Below are 21,767 nucleotides of genomic sequence, written 5' to 3'. Positions count from 1 at the left end.
GGAGTAAATAAGTGGTTTATGAAAACATAAGGAATTTAGAAAACAGTTAAATTTTAAATTTAAGGTGAAAAATATTTGCTATGGACAATGGATGGTGAGTGTTTTGGCATTCAACGTTAGCTTCAAATGCTTACTAGATCTTTGACCTGGGCAAGTCACAATCTCTATTTGCCTCAGTTTTGTTATCCGCAAAATGGTTTTGGCAATAACAGCATGTGCCCCCCAGTATCATGAGAGTCAAATGAGATATCTGTAAAAGCACTTACCACAATGTGTGGCAAATAATAGGTGCGGTATAATTTTATTATTATTATCATCATTAACATGTCTGCTTGCTACTTCTTGTGTAATATGAAATGAACTAAGTTTCTAACAATGATTAGACAGAAGTTATTTTTGTAATAATGTAGAGGAAAAAATAATACTTGGAAATGTTAGTGGAGAGACAGCCAATGAAATGAAAATAGAATCTTATTGGCTGGCTGTCTGTTTAAAAGATTTTTTCAAAAACTCTTTCCCTTAGAGTAGTATGCACTTTCAGCCTTGCCTATAATTGCTTCCTTAACACAGGAATCTACGGGAAGTATGTTCTTTTCTACTAGTTCCATTGGGCCAGGTCTTTGAGCAATCTTCTCATTCAGATCATCTGCTAGCCGAGCTCTCTTCAGTTTCATCTGTGTAGCCTGCAGGGAAGGCTCTGCAAATGTTTCTAAAAGAGGAAAGATAACTTTGATCATTACTTAATAAACTATAATTATCTTATGATATTACTTCAGACCATCATATTTAACTTAAATCCAATTTTTACAAGTTATGAATATTTTTATGGAGACAACAATAAAAATAGTCTACAATTAACAGTCTACCAGTTTATGTTAGAAGATATTTTATATTAATTTCTCCATGACCTCAAACTAATATGAATTTGAATGATCACTTATTATGGGAAGTGAAAATTCATATTCCTGAGTAGAGAATTTCTCAATTTTCTAGGATATTCCTTAGATGGATAATAGATAAATACATAATCACAGCTTGAGAAAAGTGATCCTCAACTTACTCTAATGCCACCAAAAGGAGTCCCTGTGTTTTTTGGTTTGTTCTCCCTTTGGGATGTAAATTTTGATATGGCAGGTACTGTATTTTTGGTTTACTTGAAAATTATGACACTTAGATGGTCTGCAAAATTCACAATGAATGTGAATAAATATAAGACAGTTAACATTTTATAATTATTAATCAATCATCAATTATTCAAGGAAAAATAATATAACATTTATATAGGGTTTTTACTCTTCCTCTCTGTGACTACTTTAAATTATAAACATACCTAAAGAATTAGATAAAAAGAAAGGAAATGAAAATTAATCCATGTTTATTTCTGACTGTCCCTGAATGATACATCTGAAATAAATGGTTCATATTTCGTCCTGAACTTAAGAGCAACAAGAACATCTTGTGTTTGTCACAAATATTTGTATTACAGAACAATTACAGTACTATGAAAGTTATACCTGTGTTATAGAAAATCATTAAAACATCCTTAATTTTTCCACTTGAAAAATGTAAAAGCATTTACACATTTGTTGCTTGACTTTTGTTTTTTCCATTTCCTATTGCTTATTTGTATTTTTTAATCAAAATTTTGTTTTGTCATAAAAATGTAAAATTCAATATAATATGTGTTTGCCAAAAGTTCAAAGCTAGAAGGTGTTCTTTTTAAAAAATCTTGGAAGATTATACATAGCAAGGGCAGGAAAACCAAAATGTGCCAAACCATCCTATGGGTGACTTAAAATGCTATTTCCTTGAGTTTATTATTATTAGGATGGGAAGTAGGAGAAAATGGCAACTAGGCTTCTCATTTATCAGTGTCATCCTACCATTCCCTTTCCTTGCCCAGGTTTTAAAAATATTTCTTCAAGTAAATTGGTTCTCTCAACCTGTAGCGTTCAAATAGAAGCTAATAATGCCAAAGAAAAATGTTGACTTCTCCTTTAATGATGCTGCAAGATAAATACTCTGATTCCTTAAAGACTTTAAATATAGAACATGTCTCATTACAAATATACTGATGCCATTTTTTCTTCTCTGGGGTACCCTGGACCTCAGTTATTCAAATTCAGAAACCTATTTATAATTTCATGGCTTGTTTCCTTCTGCTCAATGAGTTTTTAAAAATTATGGACGGCAAGTTCTTTTTCCATAGTTAAAAAAATCCCAATTTGGAAAAAAGTCCTATTCAAGCTATTAATGGTTAATGCCTCAATTATGATAGAAAATTTTGAAAAAAGAGGAAATAATTCTTTTGTCAGTAAGCAAAGGCAAAAGTAGGGGCTTCATAGGAGTCCATAATAGTATATGTCCTTAACTAGCTGATTATGATGTCAAGTTTTAAAACTCTGAAGCTGTTTATATAGACCTCTTTCCAAGACTTATAACTTATGGAAAGTTAAAAATAGAGTTTACTATTAAAAATGCTAATGACTTCAGCTTATTTTATGACTAGATTAATGGCCTGAAGGACCTATGTGAGAATAAGAGCAATGCTTAGGATATAACTGAAGTTAGGATAACTCCCCTAGTGTTGAGAGGAATGCTTTCTTCTTCCTCTTTAAGTTAACTATAACTTCATCTATAGTTTGATTCTGGAAATCTTCAAAAGAGTTTATGATTAGAAATAACTACATAATAGGATTTTTTTTAAGAACTCAGAAAGGCTTTTTAAGTACTTTGAATAGTGCAAAAGAGAAACCTATAGTGACAGTGGTAGGACTAAGTTTGTTGATTAAAAAAAAATACTAACAATTGAAATTAGTGGGTTTTTTGCTTTTATTCAATTTTGTAGCTCTTAAAGTTGCTAAAATGAAAATCAATGCTGTAATCATCTCTTTTTTGTTAAGAAATTAAATTATCATCAGAGAGGGCCCTTACCTTCCAAAATGTGCATTCTGACAAGTTCAGAACGATCTGGCCGACTACGTATCTTGTGCTTCAGAAAATTTTCAGTCTTTAAAAAGAAAAAAAGAGATCTAGTTCCATTCTATTATGAACTAGATTTTAAGTTTTTGCATGTTTATATTTATAATTTATGTTATAAATACAATTTATAATTTCTATTATAGTCATGCATTTGAGAGGAAAAAGAAATTAGGATATATCATGATACATATAACTTTAAATATTGTCATTTTAGGTATTGGTATCATGAATAGAAAAAGAGAAAAAGAAATAATTATAAAGTTTAACACCAAATTCAAACCTATTTCTTTAGAAAATGTATTTTAGCAATATAAGAATGTTTGGGGGTAATAAGTCCAGAAAATATATTCTACAAGAAGGGTTTAGAAACCTGTGTAAAGACATTTTCTAAAACTTTTAATACTATTTTGTTTCATTTTATATGCAAAGCACTACTTTCTCTTTAACTTAATATATAGTTTTAAGGGTTTGGGGTTTTTTTGCCCTTCAGTTAGAATGAAACGGTTAACTAATGTGACTCTTGGAAATCTTGAAAAAATTCTCAAAAGTCAAAATCTAATTGTAGACTTCTCCTAATCTTTGTGTAAATGACATGTAAATAATTTCCCCGGCAGCCTGTCCCATTCATAGCAATGGAACATAGAAGCAGATTATTTTTTTAAAAGCAAAACTTATGAACTATCATATTATATATTATGTTATAAAGGAGATAGACTTGAAATCTGAATATTAAACATAAATTTGAATAACTCTGATATTCTCTTTCATTCAGCCTGATTCTACCAGTCTTAGTTCAGAGGTAAAGGTGATGTAATTTCTGTTAGGAAAGTCCTTTGTGGTACAAGAATACATCATTTCTACAGGAAGAAAGATGGAAGACTTCCCTGGCAACATACCTCCAAAAATTATGTCCTGCAGACCAGGAAGAAGAAACAGAACAATTCTATACTAATTAGACCCTTGTTTATTATTTTTTAAGTCATTTTTTTCCCTACAGACCTTTAAAGTATAATTGCCATAGGGGCATAATTATTCAAAATAAGTTGTTTAAAATTTCAGATTTTAGCAATATATCTTCTTCCTAATTTGCAGGTACAGTGCTCTGAAGTAGAACATTTTGAATCAAATTTCTTACTCTGGCTCGTTCTAAGCTTTTTATCTGTTCATGGAATGCCGCTGGACTCTTTAATGCTGTGAAGAGAAAATAAATAGTTATTTTAACAGGAAAAGATTTTTCTAACAATGCAGAAAATTAATATTTTAAAAGTTAAATCTTATAAACCATTTTGTTGATGTTTCTTATTTGACTTGTTCTTCTTTAAACTATATAATTTATTTACTGAGTTATTTAAAAAATTAGTTCACTGAAAAAATTTTAACACTTAGACTGAAATGTTTTTTTCAAGTATTATCTTTTTATTTACCATGTACTTAATCAATATTTGTTTTGAATTGATTACTTACATCATATAATATAAAACAAGAAGGAATTAAAAGTATGGATGCATATGTTAAGCAGCATAAAATAATGGTAAAGTTAGTGTTCCAGTCCACATTCTTGACAAATTCAGATGATTCAAATGAGAACTATGAGAATTTTCTTGGCTATTACTGCTTTTCTTTATTTTAGCAATGTATGAGGCTATACTAATAGAATACTAGGATCCCAGGATCACACATTTCTAGTTCAAAAGTAACTTACATGTCAATCTAACCCTACATGCTTATTTTACAGATGAGGAAACTAAGTCCTAAAAAAATCAGAACAAACTAAAGTATAAAGTGACAGAACTAGAATTCTAATCTAGGTGTTCTGGAATTTTATCTACATCTCTCTCCACCTCCCTCAGTTTCCTCTCCCCCTACTCCCCCCCCCCCCGCTATGCAAAGCAAGATTAACTGGTTTTATGGGATAAAGCACAAGATACTATACTACTGGATTTCAAAAGCTCTGACGTAGTTTGAGCCTAAAAAAAGAGACTATTAAACTTCTTCCAAAAAACTCCCAGCAATTCATATGTCTAATAAATGAATTTTTAACTAGAATATCAATTTAGCATATATTATTAATTCCCTATTGCTAATGATGCAAAGGAGTGTTTAAAATTTAAATGGTATAAATTTTGGATTCAAATTAATGGTTTCTTCAATTTTTTGTCTTTCTGTAGAGTTATCTACCACGATATATACAATAACACATTTATCACTACAGGTTATGTTGTACTTGAAGCAAATGACTAATCTTACGTGAGCTGATATTTCACCGCCAGGCCTTGATTGGTCAAGCTCTTGAAAACTATAATGCTTATTTTGAGCCCTGATGCTTGGGACTCTGCACAGGTTCATATGAGCCAAACCTAGTATGTATGTCAGGTTTAGGGTTAGCAGGTTTGGGCAAGTGATGGTTTGAACATCATAGTGAATTCATTTGCATATTCCTGCCCGATTGGCTGATAGTCAAGCTTGCTGTAGTGATGTGGCTATGAAGAGTATCAAAGCAGCTTTTGTCTCCATCACAATGCAAGAGATAAAATTTTTTTTAACAAGTGAAAAAAAAAATTATTCTTCATAAATAACCATATAGAAGAAAAAGATCACTTTCAATGACAAAGAGAAATTTGGGAAAATTTAGTACAGAATACAATTAATACTCTGTACTAGTACTAGTAGTATTCTGTACTAGTAGTAGTAGTATATAGTACAATTAGTACTCTACTTCCTCAGAAGTTTTAGGCTGTTAATACTACTTTTTGGAAAGGGCCAATTTATGAGGATATATACATAAATAAACTTTTCTTAAGGAAATAAGATGAATTTTAAAATATGAAAAATTATACTGCCTCTCTCTAAAAACCTCCAAAAAAGAATGAATACAAGAAAAATTTTTAAATTTACATTTCAATAATTTAGACACAGTAGTGCTTGAAACCAGGTCTTACTGAATCTGAAGCCAACTCTATCTAGGGACATCATGTTTCTTTTCACTAGGAATTACCAACAACGAAATCATGGATCTGGAGGAAAATCACTGCACGCCTTCCTACTCCCCAGCAAATCTCCCTGCCAATACTTTCTTAGAATAGGATTTTTGATCATAAAACTCCAGTTATGAATTCAGTTTGTATGAATGGTTATTATCAATGACTCAGCTATTATAAATTCTCTTCTTAGGCAAGTCCATTTTGACAGCTACTACTATAGATCTGAACTATAAGTGACTCTTATAAATCTTACGTGGCATGATGCCCTGGTCCACTAGCTGTTCTCTTGTTCTTCGTTGTTGTAGCCTCAGCTGTAATACTATAAAAAGAAAAAAGTAATTAATTTACATGAGATTTCAAGAGATAATAAAATAAATACTGGAAATACATAGTTAAGTTCTATGTTAAGATTTTCTAACTGCCAAGCAAATAGTTACATTTAGTTATCTAATTTAGAGTATAACCAGACAAGCAGAATATAACTAACTGTAGTCTTAGTGCCTAACACACAGGAAGTGCTTAATTAAAAACTTTTTAAAAATTGATAGATGATTTAAAAAAAAATGAAATGAACTCAAGTTAAATTCACTAAAATTTCTATAAAGTTTATATAACATTCTAAATGATCCTAGCTTTAAACTATTACCTTTGTTGTTTAATGATCATATAGTAAACAATAGATTATATATTTAAGTTAAAATTTGGGAATTAGAAAAGAAAAATTCCTTCAAAAGACTATTTAATGAAAAAAAATTTTCTTATGGAAAAATTAACTTAATTTTGTATTCTTTATCCTGGAATGAATAAATTCATAGTCTTTAATAATTAAAGCTTGCTTAATAAGAATAAGACTGACATTTCTGTGTGCTTTCTGAAATACTAGAATCCTTCAAATATGAATTGATTTCTTAGTCTAAAGTCTAATTACTGTTGAATAGAAATAATACCATTTCATTCTGAAATTTCTAAAATGCTTTTTATCATTTTTTACCTAAGATGTCAAATCTTGAAAGCTGGTTGAAAATACTAAGTATGCCATTAAATGAAGAAATCAATTTTGTTTAATAAGACTCCAAATATTCTGTTAAGAATTCCAGCCAACATCAAATGTGGCTTTAATATGAAATATATAAATTCTGAGATATATACAACATTGTAAACTTGACTGTTAAGCAATTATTTTAATGTTTCAAAACATTTTTATATTGAAAAGTAATTTATTTCAAAAAGAAAATATGAACTACTTGTAAAAGATAATTTTCTTACAAATTATATACACCTTTAAATAAATTTTAAAATTACTTTAAGATGCTGATTCATAATCTTGAGTTACAACTGAAATAAGGATCACTGAAGTCAAGAGATGAGTTTTAAAAGATTTAAAATATATATATTCTCTGACCTTCTGATTAGATTTCCAAGACCAGATCTTCCCCCCAACTATAACATCACAGGAAGCTGGATCTGATGACCACACTATTAAAGTCTTTTCTATTATAAATTCAAAGAGTTTTCTATTATAAATTCAAAATCCTTAGGGGCCATAAAACCTCATTGATATCCAGTTTGGAGTAATAGAAAAAGATTTTTGCTGGTCACTGATATGATAGAAAGCCAAATAAAATTCTATTGGCCTTTTAATTATTGGAACATTCTTTTCATGCTAAAATATTTTAGGATACTTTGGATTGATAGTGTTCCAAACATGAAGATCTCTTTTGATAATATTTGGCTTATTAGGGATAATATGTTCCCATTGTATTTTACTGGTAACAAAAATAATCTCAGGAAGTGACCTGTAGAATCAAAATGGGTGTACATTTTAATTTTAGCATTTAGCCATGGTAGACAAAGTAATACTTTTCAGAATTTGAGGCAATTTCCAACAAAAGAGGAATTTTGAAAGCAAGAGGGAGTGAGAGAACAACTTGGATTTAAACGGGGACTAATTCTTTAGAAGTTTGACAGAAGCCTGTTGGGGAACTTTTAACATTAATCTTATTGTTATTTTTGAGCCTAAGGAGAAGAATGGAGGCAAAAAAAGAAGCAATAAAGGAAAAATACTTTTTTAAAAAGACATCTTGTGATACAAAAGTATCTAAATGGAAATATCTCAGTTATTGCACATTTATAGAACATGAATGGTGATGTTCTTATGATTACTTGGTTTTTCAAACATTTAATATTTTTATTACCCTAACTGCAATACTGAAAAAAGATTACAGACTGTATATTGGTCATTTTAGTTACCCTTTATATCATCTATAATAAATAATCTCTTTTATTTGATGATATATTCATCAACATGAATTGTTGATATATTCATGAATGTTGATGTATTCATGAATCTATTATTAACAAACCAACAACATGGAATTTTATACTACCATTCAATTTTTACATCCCACTTTTTATTTATTATGTTCTAAGATAAAATGTTCCATATTTTATTAAAGGTAGATATAGTTCCGACTAAAGAGAGAGAAGTGATCTTTTCATTAAATTTATCATTGCTTAAATATTTTATCTTACAAACGATATTCCTCAAAATAACAATTATTTTACTATTCTCCAACATGTCTATTCATTTAGCCAAAAAATTCTGAGCATCTTCTATGTACAAAACACTATGCTATATGAAAAACAAAGCAGACAGACTGTGACATACAATAATTATAAACAGAATGTTAAGTGAAGGCATTGAGAACATATATTCTAAGAGGCAAATTCATAAACAATTATGAAAGTTTTGTGTGACTTTTGGTGACTAGTTACTAGTTTCTCCATCCATCCCCACATACTGAAAACCTAATATTGCATCATATTAAACAATAAGGACAAATAATGCTAGATCACCATGGGGTATGTAAAAGAGAGACATGAAAGAGTGCTCGAGTGCCATATGGGAAAGGATAGCAGTATTGAAGCCTTCATTCTTCACTTTCCTTCTGGCTGCCAGTATCTTAGATTCTATCCCCCATTAATAAATGAGCTTTTATCTGTAAAATAATACAGATTATTATTGCAGTTTTTTTGTTTTTTAAAAACTTTATTATAGCCATTAGGCAAGTAATTACTACTGGACATAAAAAGCAAGCAAGTGAACATGTCAGTGCACTTTCATCATCACTAATGAAAAAAATCAGAATTCTCAACTAACATTGACCAGTAATCATCATTGAGAAATGTGAAATAAGGCATTTATAATAAAAAAGTATTTTTGTAAGAATTTTAACATTTTATCAAACATTTATTAGAGTCATTAGGAACAATGCACCGTGTTAGCCGCTAAAGATGAAAAAATAGCTTTTGTAAACCCTGCATTCAAGAAGCTTATCAATATAATAAAACTCATCACCCTTTGATATTTTTAAGAAAAACATTTTTATTTTTAAGGAATAAAAATAAACAATAAATTTACACTACTCAGTTTCCAAAAAAGACTATAAAATTACCATTTTTAGCTTCACACAGGATTTGTATTATCAGAAAATCTTGCCAATAGAAAGTACATTTTCTTTGTGCAAATAAGTGCACTTGGTCACAGTCACAGTCAGAATTCCATAAAAAAACTACTGATTTCTAAACTAAAAACTTTATTTGAAGAAGCTGAAGTTGTATTTACTATAATATGTTATTAGAGTCACTTTTCCTAATTGGCCTGAATTCCAGACCATGTTTTTTTAATACAGACACTATCATATAAACCAGAATTGCAAGTAGTTTTCTTTACCAAAAATTTATATTAAGTTAACAGATGTCACAAGTATCTCCCTTTCTTGATGAAACATATATAAAAATGCTATTCTTTAATCACAAAGTTCAAAAGTATTTTTTTCTTTTTCTAAAAATATGTGGGCTTGTGAGTACAAAAACATAGACCAATTTCTGAGAAAAATATTTAATCAATTATTGAATCTTATTTCAAATGTTTTCATAATCTCCTTGTATTAAGTGCTTCTCATAACTAAGAAATTGGAAAGCTGCTAAAAAAAAAAACAGCAAAAGAATTTAATCTTCAAAGCTAGCTTAAAAAATACAAACAAACAAACAAAATCCAGCAGAAGCAAGGTGCTTGTAGTGGTATTGTGTTTGCTAAACGACTTCCTATCTGCTCTATAATATCTAACTACTGTTTTAAGATCTCTCTTTAGAAATATTGACTTTTGTTCAACTACTGACATTTAAATTATTAAACTGTTTCTCCAGTGCTGCATTTTAAATGTTTTTCTGTTTGGTTCCTCTTGTTACTGACTACACTTTGTACTTTATGAGTCCTTTAAGAAGCTGGAAAACACAAGATTTAATGCAAGATATATAGGGAAAAAATGTTTAGCTTCAGGGACTGGACCTAAAAATCTGTTGGAAATAGATAATTCCTAGGAGAGGAAATTCCCACTGATGCATCTTCTGTAGTATTGAGAATTACTTACAACACAGAGAGAGCTTGAGTGACTTGTCCATGGTCATATAGCCAATCAGAGGTACCAGGGCTAAAAAAACAAACCCAGGTAGTTCCAGTTTTAAGACCAATGTTATATTCAACTATTTTACGTTTCCTCTCTACAAAATTTAAAAATTTTTTTAAAAAGATTTTTATGTTTATATTTTTGTATATTGCAACTAATTTTTGTGTTGTGTTCGCCAAAGGGAAATTAATGTTATTTTTAGAAACAAAGCAAAGCTAACATGGACTGCCAATTTTACAACTATTATTGTTAAAAGTAGTTTCAAAGGTGTCTTTGATGTGGCCCTAAAAAGGGCACTTTTTTGCTGCATGGCCTTTAAGCACTGAATGGGTATGGCCTCTGCCGAACTAAGACATGTTAAAAACCTAAGCTTAAAAAAACCAAGGTCTTCCACTGCATTTAGGACCTTCTTCAGTCATCCTGATTTGTATCTGGCCACTGGAATCAGATCGCCCTGGAAGGGAAAGAGAGGCACAGCCCTCCCTCACTAAAATCCAATTCACTTGCATGTTATAGCATTACCTCCCTGATGTCATGGTCCTCTTTAAGAACAAAGGATAAACAACAGAAAACATTAAATGGCACCTAAGGAGTATAGAACAGTTTAGTATAAATTTGTCAAGTCTGAACAAAACAAATTCTCTTACTTGAGGAATTTACAAGACACACGTGAAGAAAAACAAGATAGAAGTGATATTTGCAAATAGAATGAATGGCATATGGCCACATTAGCTGGAAATAAACAAGTTGGCCCGAAATTATACTTTTATGGATAGTGATGGTGGTGGTTTTCCAGTCTAAAGGATAACAGGAGGAAATAAAGTACTAATGAGTGGCTCAGCTATGCTTAGAATAAAATGTGGAAATATGAGTGGGTGAAAAGACAAAGAGAGCTATTGGCAAAGATTTAGCAAACCAAAGACAGCAACAGAAGTAGAGAAACAAAGAATATTTTAAAAGCATTAGCTCAAAGGAATAAAGATATTTATTAAGGCAAAAAATAAGGTAAAGGAAATTTTTAAAAAATTCTCGAGAAAGAAGATAATTTCAAGACACAAGAATAGTCAAGGTAAGAAAAGTATCTGAGGTAGCATAGATTAAAAAAAGGAAAGATAGCCCACAGAGTTAACACAGAAGAGGCACTGTTTGGGCAAGAATCTGGTATGTACTATTCAAATATCATTAAGTAGTCAACTTAAACCTATAAAAACAAGGAAATTCAGAAAAGCTAATATCCTCAAATTACCCTTTGTTACCAAATACCCTTGTATTTGGACACAGGAGTGAATATTTGGCCTCAAAACTGCAGGCCACAATAATTTAGCTCTGATTTGAGAAAGCTATCAGTTAAAGTCAAATTACCTGGTACCATCTATTTAATAAATGGACTAAAACAATATAAAAAAAGATTAAGGTGGTGAGAACAAATGGTTGATCAAGAACAGAAACCTTTTGATTTTTCTTTCTAATAAAGGTTTGTTGCTTTAAATACTTAATAAAGACTAACTGAAAAAATACTTTAAAGATTCAGAAACTTGGTGACTTTATTAGCAATAATTATTAAGTACCAGTAAAATTTATTGTGATAGAAACATTAAATTATTTGTTCCATATGATGAGGTTCGGCATGGGACAGAGAGTTGTGGGAACCCCTTCTGGTTGGCACAGGTTCTTCATAAAAGAATTTACGAACCTGAAAAGTTAGACTGGCAAAAAGAAGTTTATTGTTGGCCCTGAGAAGTCAGCCTTTGCTAGGAGGACTGACTTTCTCAGTGGCAAGGTCCCAACAGAGAGAGAGAGAGTTCCTAGCAGAGAAATCTCCTAGAAAAGAAATCTTGGCAGAAGGAAAAAGGGGGGTTTTATCACAGAGAAGAGAGTCTCTTCACAGCAGGCAGAGGGTCCTCGCAGGCAGCTATACCAAGGAGAGATCCCTTGGCCTGGCATGATTCCTGCTTTTGGCCCTCTGTCAAGTCCTGACAGAAAAGTTGGTGAGAGATATAAAGAGAGGTTAACACTGAAAAGAGAATATCTTCTCAGCAGGCAGGAGGTCCTGCCAAGCCCGACTATGCCAGAGAGAGAGAGAAGGGTTCCTTGACAAGCCACTGTCCTGCTTTGGTCTCTGGAAGAAAGTGCCCCAAGTTGCCCTTTTTATAAGGAATTTGAAACTTTGGCTATGGGCTGGGGGCAATTTGAATTAAAATCAGATGGAGATCTTTGAATTGAATAGAAATTTTCCAAATGAATGAGTAGTCCTAGATTAATCTCTAACTCAATAGCGGTTGACAGAAACCTAGATCTCCAGCTTGGGCTAAGTAGGAATGGTCCTGGACTCAACTAGTCCTGCCTAGATAACAAAATGAAACCATTTTATCTTGATTCCCTGAAGCAGGCCTCCCCAGGAGAATTCAAGGAGTTTTTTCCCCTTCAAGGAGATCTCAAGCATTTACCCTAAAGTTAGGACAGTTTCAGGATCTCCCCTGACCCTATCATATAGATATAAGTATTTTTGAAGTGGCCCCTGTAAAAAAGAAAGTTCTTTTCTGGAGCTATTTTTGGCTGGGAAAAGCAATAGGCAAGGAGTGGGAGGACTTGGAAGAAATCCTTAGGCAAATTATTTAATACCTATGGGTTTTATTTCCTTTTGTAAAGTGAGGGACTGGGATTAGATGACACCTGAGGTCCCTTAAAGCTGTAAATTATGGTATCTGACTTACAAATTTCCTGGCATGTTCCATAATCTATTTCTGAATTTTGTGAGAATTTTAAATTTAAAACAATGATAGCTTTACATGGCAAAGAGCTAATCTTGGGTTCAAAGGTAATGTCAGTAAAGTGTAAGCTCTGATAGACTCAATCATCCTGGTAAGATTTTCTTCAATTCCAATCTTTTCAGTCTTTCTGCTTCTCCAATCATGGTGGCAGAGTGGTGAAAAGGTAGCAGAAAGTATTAATAATTGCCATTTTTATTTGACTCATTGATCTTCTGATTATAATATCCCGAACCTAACCAAAAAGTTGACATGTTCTTTCTAAGACATTCTAAGATATATTGCTCTTGACATTCTTTCTATAAATAGACTTTAAAGAAGGAAATTATCACCAAATGAAAAGATGGCTCACAGATGTTGGTTGGAGAGTCAAAGAAAGGTGACAGAGTAAGTAGGTTGTGTTATTTGGCCACAGGCAAAAAAAAGAAATATTTCATGAAATAGCTGGTCATCACATATTGCAGAACTAAAGAAAAATATCTGCACACAAACCATCATTAAAAAATGTAGCTTATATATTAACATCAGTTGCTGAAGATGAAAAGAGAATTTTACAAAGAGTTTGATATAATCATGCAAATTAAATGAACATTTATTTTGAGACTTGCCGACTTCTATACAAAGGTGATGGTCAGAAGAATTAAGTTGAGGAAAATATGGTTCAAAAAAAAACTGGTAGAGGCAAAAGACTTAGATTGTATAGAAACATTTCTCTGCATAAAAAATTGGTAGTTAATGGACAAGGCAAACACTAAATAACATTAAAAAAAATGAAATGGCTGTACTAAAAGATAGGAAAAAAAATCTGGGAATTATTAGTTTTCAGCTCACTGTCATAACATTAACTTATCAGAATTAAGATAACAACTACAAAAAAGCAATAATTTTTTTTTAAAGAGAACAGTACAAGAGGAACAAGTCAAACCAAAGAAGTAATGGAGTGCAAAAAAACTGAGAAACACAATAGATTATAACAATTTGAATCCAAAGTTTGAACAGTGTAAATCAATTGCTGCAACAAAAACACCAAAAAAAAAGAAAATGCCTTCATTAGAAAATACCTGGCTTACTTGTCAAACGGAGAAAGATTTTTGTCTAGCAAAAGTAATGCTGGGTATTTGTAAAATCTAAGACCAAAAGATGATGTATAATTATGAGTAGTATCATCTCAAAAAGCAGAAACAAACAGTGGAAGGCAAAATATGTTTAAAGAAAGCTTAGCAAGATATCTAAGTAAAGCCCATCTGAAACACATTAGAAAAGCAGATCAATGGAACAGAGTATAGCATCAAATAAACAATATCTTTATAGTTGATCTGAGGATAAGAATTCAATATTTGGCAAAAATTATTGATTACTGGAAAGCAGTCTGTTAGAAACTAGGTATAGACCAATATCTTACACCTAACTAAGATATTGTTAAAATAGATATATGACTTAGATATAAAGAGTGATTTTTTAAAAAAAAATTATAAGAACATAATACTTATCAGTCTTATAAATAGATGAACAATTTATAAATGAACAAGAGATAGCAAATTTAGGTGTAAAAATAATTTTGATTACATTAATGTTTTGTACAAATAAAGCAAATGTAATCTAGATCAGAAGGAAAGCAGAAAATGGGGGGAGGGTGGGTTATTAGATAAAGGTCTCATATCTAAAATACATAAAGAATTTTGTCAAATTTGTAAAAATGAATCATTCTTCAATTCATAAATATTCAAAGACTGAATTGTTATAAAGATTTCTTTAATAATTTATATGTAATTATTATATATAAAACAAATACAAATTATAATTTCTACAATAATTTGTAGTTATATGGAAAAAAAGGCCACTATCAATTAGAAAAATGAAAATTAAAATGATGCAATATCATTTTACACCTACCAGACTAGCTACAATGATAGAAGAGGAAAGCAATAAATGTTGGAAGGGATGTAGGAAAATTTGGACCTTAATTCATTGTTGATGAATCTGTGAACTGACTGAATCACTTTGGAAAGTAATCTTGAAGTGTTCCAAATCACTACTGATCAGAGAAATGAAAATTAAGACAACTCTGAGATACCACTACACACCTGTCAGATTGGCTAAGATGAAAGGAAAAAATAATGATGAATGTTGGAGGGGATGCGGGAAAACTGGGACATTGATGCATTGTTGGTGGAGTTGTGAACGAATCCAACCATTCTGGAGAGCAATCTGGAATTATGCCCAAAAAGTTATCAAACTGTGCATACCCTTTGATCCAGCAGTGCTACTACTACGCTTATACCCCAAAGAGATATTAAAGAAGGGAAAGGGATCTGTATGTGCCAAAATGTTTGTGGCAGCCCTGTTTGTAGTGGCTAGAAACTGGAAAATGAATGGATGCCCATCAATTGGAGAATGGCTGGGTAAATTGTGGTATATGAATGTTATGGAATATTATTGTTCTGTAAGAAATGACCAGCAGGATGAATACAGAGAGGCTTGGAGAGACTTACATGAACTGATGTTAAGTAAAATGAGCAGAACCAGGAGATCATTATACACTTTAACAACGATATTGTATGAGGATGTATTCTGATGGAAGTCTCTTTGTCAAAGAAACCTAACTGAGTTTCAATTGATAAATGATGGATAGAAGCAGCTACACCCAAAGAAAGAACACTGGGAAACGAATATGAACTATTTGCATTTTTGTTTTTCTTCCCGGGTTATTTTTACCTTCTGAATCCAATTCTCCCTGCGCAACAAGAGAACTGTTCGGTTCTGCAAACATATATTGTATCTAGGATATACTACAACATATCTAACATATATAGGACTGCTTGCCATCTAGGGGAGGGGGTGGAGGGAGGGAAGGGAAAAATCGGAACAGAAGCGAGTGCAAGGGATAATGTTGTAAAAAAAATTACCCTGGCATGGATTCTGTCAATATAAAGTAATTATTAAATAAAATAAAATTTAAAAAGAAAAAAGAAAAAAAAAAAGGAAGGTAATCTTGAATTACAGCCAAAGAATTACTTATTAAATTATCTATAACATTTGACACAGCAACACTATTACTTATTTTATTTACAAAGATAATAAGGGAAAAAGAAAAAGAACCTGTATGTCTTAAAATATTTATACCACCTCTCTTTGTGGGGGCAAAAAACTAGAAGTTGCAGAGATTCTCATCAACTGAGGAACACTACTAAACTGTAGAATAGGATTGTGATGGAATTTACTGTGTTATAAGAAATGATAAGCTCAATTATTTTTGAAAAATATGGACAGGGACTTCTGGCCAAGATGGCGGAGAGGACACACATATCTACTTAAACTCCATCTTTGCTCTCAGAATTAGCTCATGATTAAAAAAAAAAAAAAAAACCCACAAATAATTACCAACAGAGACATGCTCAAAATTCACCAGAAAAGGTCTGTTTTTGCTCGTAGGTGGGGATGGTCAGATAGGGTGCAGACTGAGGGCAGTGAGAGTATGGCAGACAGCTCACACTGAGCGGACCAGAGGGGGGGTGGGGTGTGATCGCAACCGTTTATGTGGAAAGAACTTTACCCCAGTGTAGCTACTTTGCCCTGGCAGCAAGCCAGTAGACCAGCAGAGAAGCTAAAAACATAGGGAGTAAAGACTATAACCCCAAAAAGCTAGGGTCTCTTGGGACCTGGTCACACCCACCCAAAGTGTCTCAGCATAGTCTCAGAGGGCAGATGCAGCACAGCCATTGCTGTCTTGCTAGTGCCTCATTGGTGCCCCCTGCAGTCTGTAGAGGAAGCTAGGTAAAACCATACAGCCCCACCTCTTCCCCTCCAAAAAAAGCAGACTGCATTTGTTTTTATTTTGTTAGTTTGTTTTCTTTGAATCTTCTTTGACAAAATGAGCAAAAAATTAAAATGGACTCTAATTATTGATAGCTTCCACACTGATTGAGAGTCCTCTGGTCCTCAACACACAAGACTCTCATAGAAGAAATCGAAAAGGCTCTCACAAGAGAGTGAGAGGAAAAATGGGAAAAGGAAAGGGAAGCTTGGCAAGAGAGTCTGGATAAGTCATCCCACTAATTTAAAGATAGAGTGGACAAAGAAATCAAATCCTTGAAAAAACAGAATTAGTGAATTGGAAAAATAAAATAGCTCTCTAAAAAATAAAATTGGCAAAATAAAAAAATTCCATAGAACAAAACCACTCACTTAAAAACTGAATTGGACAATTAGAAAAGAATATAAAAAGAGTGAAGAAAATAATTCATTAAAAATCAGAATTGGAAAAAAAAAAAAGGAATTGAAGGACTCGAGAAGACACCAAGAATCAGTCAAGCAAAACCAAAAAAATGAAACAATGGGAAAAAATGTCAAATACCTTCTTGGGAAAACAACAGACCTGGAAAATAGATCTAGGAGAGACAATCTGAGAATTATTGGATTTCATGAAAAATATGATGAAAAAAAAAAGCCTGGACATTATTTTCCAGGAAATTATCAAAGAGAACTGCTCAGATGTTATATAGAAACAGAGAGTAAAATAGACATTGAAAGAATTCATCGGTCACCTACTGAAAGGGACCCTAAAATCAAAACTCCAAGAAATATAGTGGCCAAATTCCAGAACTATCAGATGAAGGAAAAAATACAGCAAGTTGCTAGAAAAAAATCAATTCAAATATAGAGGAGCCACAAAAAAGATAACTGCAGCATCCACATTAAAGGATCAAAGGGCCTGGAATCTGATATTCCAAAAGGCAAAAGAATTTGGCATACAGCCAAAAATAACTTACCCAGCCAAAATGAGCATTGTTTTTTTCCAGGGAAGAAGATGAACATTCAACAAAACAAGTAAATTTCATCTATTCTGATGAAAAAACTGGAACTACACGAAAAGTTTGATCTACAAATATAGAACTCAATAGAAACCTAAAAAGGTAAAAAGAAATCTTGGGAACTATATTTCTGCTATAAAAATATATAAAGAACACATATATAGTTTGTTCTAGAAACTAGAAGTGAAAACTAAATTGTACCAGAAAAAGGGCAAAATGGGGGTACTACATCTCATGAAGAGGTAAAGGAAACCTATTATATCTGAGAAAAAGAATGAAGGGGGAGGAACAAAGTGTGTATCTTATTCTCATTAGAAATGGCTTAAAGAGAAAAATATTAGATATATTCGATGTATGGTAAAACTTCTTCCACCTCATTGAAAAGTGGAAGAGGAAAAGTGAAACAGGAAAGAGTAAGCTAAAGGGGAAGGGAATTGTGAGGAAAGGGAGTAAGAAAGGGGGAGGAACTTTAAGGTGAGGGGAGGGATACTAAAAAGGGAAGGATGTGAGAATCAAGTGGTGCTCACAAGTTTAATACTGGGTGGGAAGGTAAGAGGGAAGGAAAGGAGAAAAGCATAAGCAGGGGTTAACAAAATGGCAAGTAATACAGAATTGGTAATTTAAACCATAAATGTGAATGTGGCAAACTCCCCCATAAAGAGGAAGCAGTTAGCAGACTGGATTAAAAGCCAGAATCCTACAATATGTTGTTTACAGGAAACACACTTGAAGCAAGGCGATACATACAGAGTAAAGGTAAAAATTTGGAGCAGAATCTACTATGCTTAAGGTGAAGTAAAAAAAAGCAGGGGTAGCCATGCTCATCTCAGATCAAGCAAAAGCAAAAATTGATCTAATTAAAAGAGATAAGGAAGGGCACTATATCTTGCTAAAGGGTAGCACAGATAATGAAGCAATATCAATATTAAACATATATGCACCAAGTGGTGTAGTATCTAAATTCTTAAAAAGACAAATTAAGAGAGCTACAAGAAGAAATAGACAGCAAAACTATAATAGTGGGAGATCTCAATCTTGCACTCTCAGAATTAGATAAATCAAACCACAAAATAAATAACAAAAATGTCAAAATAAATAGAATACTTGAAAAGTTAGGTATGACAGCTTTTTGGAGAAAACTAAATGGAGACAGAAAGGAATACACTTTCTTCTCAGCAGTTCATGAAACCTATACAAAAATTAACCATATATTAGGACATAAAGATCTCAAATTCAAATGCAGAAAGGCAGAACTAGAAAATGCATCCTTCTCAGATCCAAAAAATAATTGGAAACTAAATAATCTCATCCTAAAGAATGATTGGGTGAAACAGCAAATCATAGACACAATTAATAATTTCACCCAAGAGAATGACAATAATGAGATGTCATACCAAAATGTGTGGGAAGCAGCCAAGGCGGTAATATGGGGAAATTTTATATTTCTAGAGGCCTACTTGCATAAAATAGAGAAAGAGAAGGTCAATGAATTGGGCTTGCAACTAAAAATGCTAGAAAAGAAACAAATTAAAACCCCCCCAGTCAAACATTAAACTTGAAATTCTAAAAATAAAAGGAGAGATTAATAAAATTGAAAAAAAAAAAACTATTGAATTAATAAAACTAAGAGTTGGTTCTATGAAAAAACCAACAAAATAGATAAACCCTTAATAAATCTGACTTAAAAAGTTAAGAGGAAAATCAAATTGTTAGTTTTAAAAATGAAAAGGGAGAACTTGCCACCAATAAAGAGGAAATTAGAACAATAATTAGGAGTTACTTTGCCCAGCTGTATGCCAATAAATTTGATAACTTAATTGAAATGGAAGAATACCTTCAAAAATATAGCTTGCCCAGATTAACAGAGAAAGAAGTAAATTGGTTAAACAGTCCCATCTTAGAAAAATATATAGAACAAGCTATTAATAAAGTCCCTAAGAAAAAATCCCCAGGACCAGATGGATTTCCATGTGAATTCTACCAAACATTAAAAGAACAATTAACTCCAAAGCTATATAAACTGTTTGAAAAAATAGGGTTTGAAGGAGTCTTCCCAAATTCATTTTATGACAGAGACATGGTACTGATACCTAAACCAGGTAGGTTGAAAACAGAGAAAGAAAATTATAGACCAATCTCCCTAATGAATATTGATGCTAAAATCTTAAATTAAATATCACCAAAAAGATTACAGAAAATCATCCTCAGGATAACACACCATGACCAAGTAGGATTTATATCAGGAATGCAGGGCTGGTTCAACATTAGGAAAACTACTAGCATAATTGACTACATCAATAACCAAATTAACAAAAACCATATGATCATCTCAATAGATGCAGAAAAAGCATTTGATAAAATCCAACATTCATTCCTAATAAAAAAAACACTTAAGGGTATAGGAATAAATGGACTTTCCCTTAAAATAGTCAGGAGCATATATTTAAAACTGTCAGTAAGCATCATGTATAATGGAGATAAACTGGAATCTTTCCTAGTAAGATCAGGAATGAAACAAGGTTGCCCACTATGACCATTATAATTCAATATTGTATTAGAAATGCTAGCCTTGGCAATGAGTTAAGAAAGAGATTAAAGGAATTAGAGTAGGTAATGAGGAAACCAAATTATCGATTTTTGCAGATGATATGATGGTATACTTAGAGAACCCCAGAGATTCTACTAAAAAGCTATTAGAAATAATTCATAACTTTAGCAAAGCTAGAGGATACAAAATAAATCCCCATAAATCCTCAGCATTTTTATACATCACTAATAAAATTCAACAGCAAGAGATACAAAGAGAAATTCCATTCAAAATAACTGTCGATAGCATAAAATATTTGAGAATCTACCTACTAAAGGAAAGTCAGGAATTATATGAGCAAAATTACAAAACACTTTCCACACAAATAAAGTCAGATTTAAATAACTGGAAAAATATTAAGTGCTCTTGGATAGGCCAAGCGAATATAATAAAGATGACAATACTCCCTAAACTAATCTATTTATTTAGTGCTATACAATCAGACTCCCAAGAAACTATTTTAATGTCCTAGGAAAAATAACAACAAAATTCATATGGAAGAACAAAGGTTGAGAATTTCAAGGGAATTAATGGAAAAAAAAAAATCAAATCAAGGTGGCCTAGCTGTACCTGATCTAAAACTATATTATAAAGCAGCAGTCACCAAAACCATTTGGTATTGGCTAAGAAATAGATTAGTTAACCAGTGCAATTGGTTATGATCACAGGACAAAATAGTCAATAACTATAGCAATCTAGTGACAAACACAAAGATCTCAACTTTTGGGATAAGAATTCACTATTTGATAAAAACTGCTGGGAAAACTGGAAATTAGTATGGCAGAAACTTAGCATGGACCCACACTTAACACCGTTCACCAAGATAAGATCAAAATGGGTTCATGATTTAGGCATAAAGAACAACATTATAAATAAATTAGAAGAAGATAGGATAATTTATCTCTCAGACTTGTGGAAGAGGAAGTAATTTGTGACCAAAGAAGAACTAGAGATCATTATTGATCACAAAATAGAAAATTTTGATTATATCAAATTAAAAAGCCTTTGTACAAACAAAACAAATGCAAACAAGATTAGGAGGGAAGCACCAAACTGGGAAAACATTTTTACAGTTAAAGGTTCTGTTAAAGGCCTCATTTCCAAAATATATACAGAATTGACTCTAATTTATAAGAAATCAAGCCATTCTCCAATTAATAAATGGTCAA

At 31.9% G+C, this 21,767-nt stretch overlaps 1 protein-coding gene across 7 annotated transcripts in view; it reads right to left on the bottom strand.

Moving 5' to 3' along the window:
- Positions 1-21,767, bottom strand: part of MRTFB (myocardin related transcription factor B) — a 140,501-nt gene that overhangs the window by 58,417 nt on the left and 60,317 nt on the right. For 6 of the 7 annotated variants that reach the window (XM_051963097.1, XM_051963071.1, XM_051963104.1 and 3 more), the window contains 4 exons: positions 6,217-6,282; positions 4,118-4,173; positions 2,935-3,010; positions 548-709 (listed from right to left, as the gene is read on the bottom strand). In XM_051963097.1, the coding sequence (XP_051819057.1) occupies positions 548-709; positions 2,935-3,010; positions 4,118-4,173; positions 6,217-6,282 (360 nt within the window). Of the gene's footprint in view, positions 1-547; positions 710-2,934; positions 3,011-4,117; positions 4,174-5,229; positions 5,347-6,216; positions 6,283-21,767 lie in introns of those variants that run through there. The other variant, XM_051963080.1, reaches the window with a different exon arrangement.

Source organism: Antechinus flavipes, chromosome 1 (genome assembly GCF_016432865.1).
Source record: "Antechinus flavipes isolate AdamAnt ecotype Samford, QLD, Australia chromosome 1, AdamAnt_v2, whole genome shotgun sequence".
NCBI lineage: Eukaryota > Metazoa > Chordata > Mammalia > Dasyuromorphia > Dasyuridae > Antechinus > Antechinus flavipes.
Note: the sequence above shows the minus strand (reverse complement) of the source record. Positions and strands in the feature narration are given on the sequence as shown.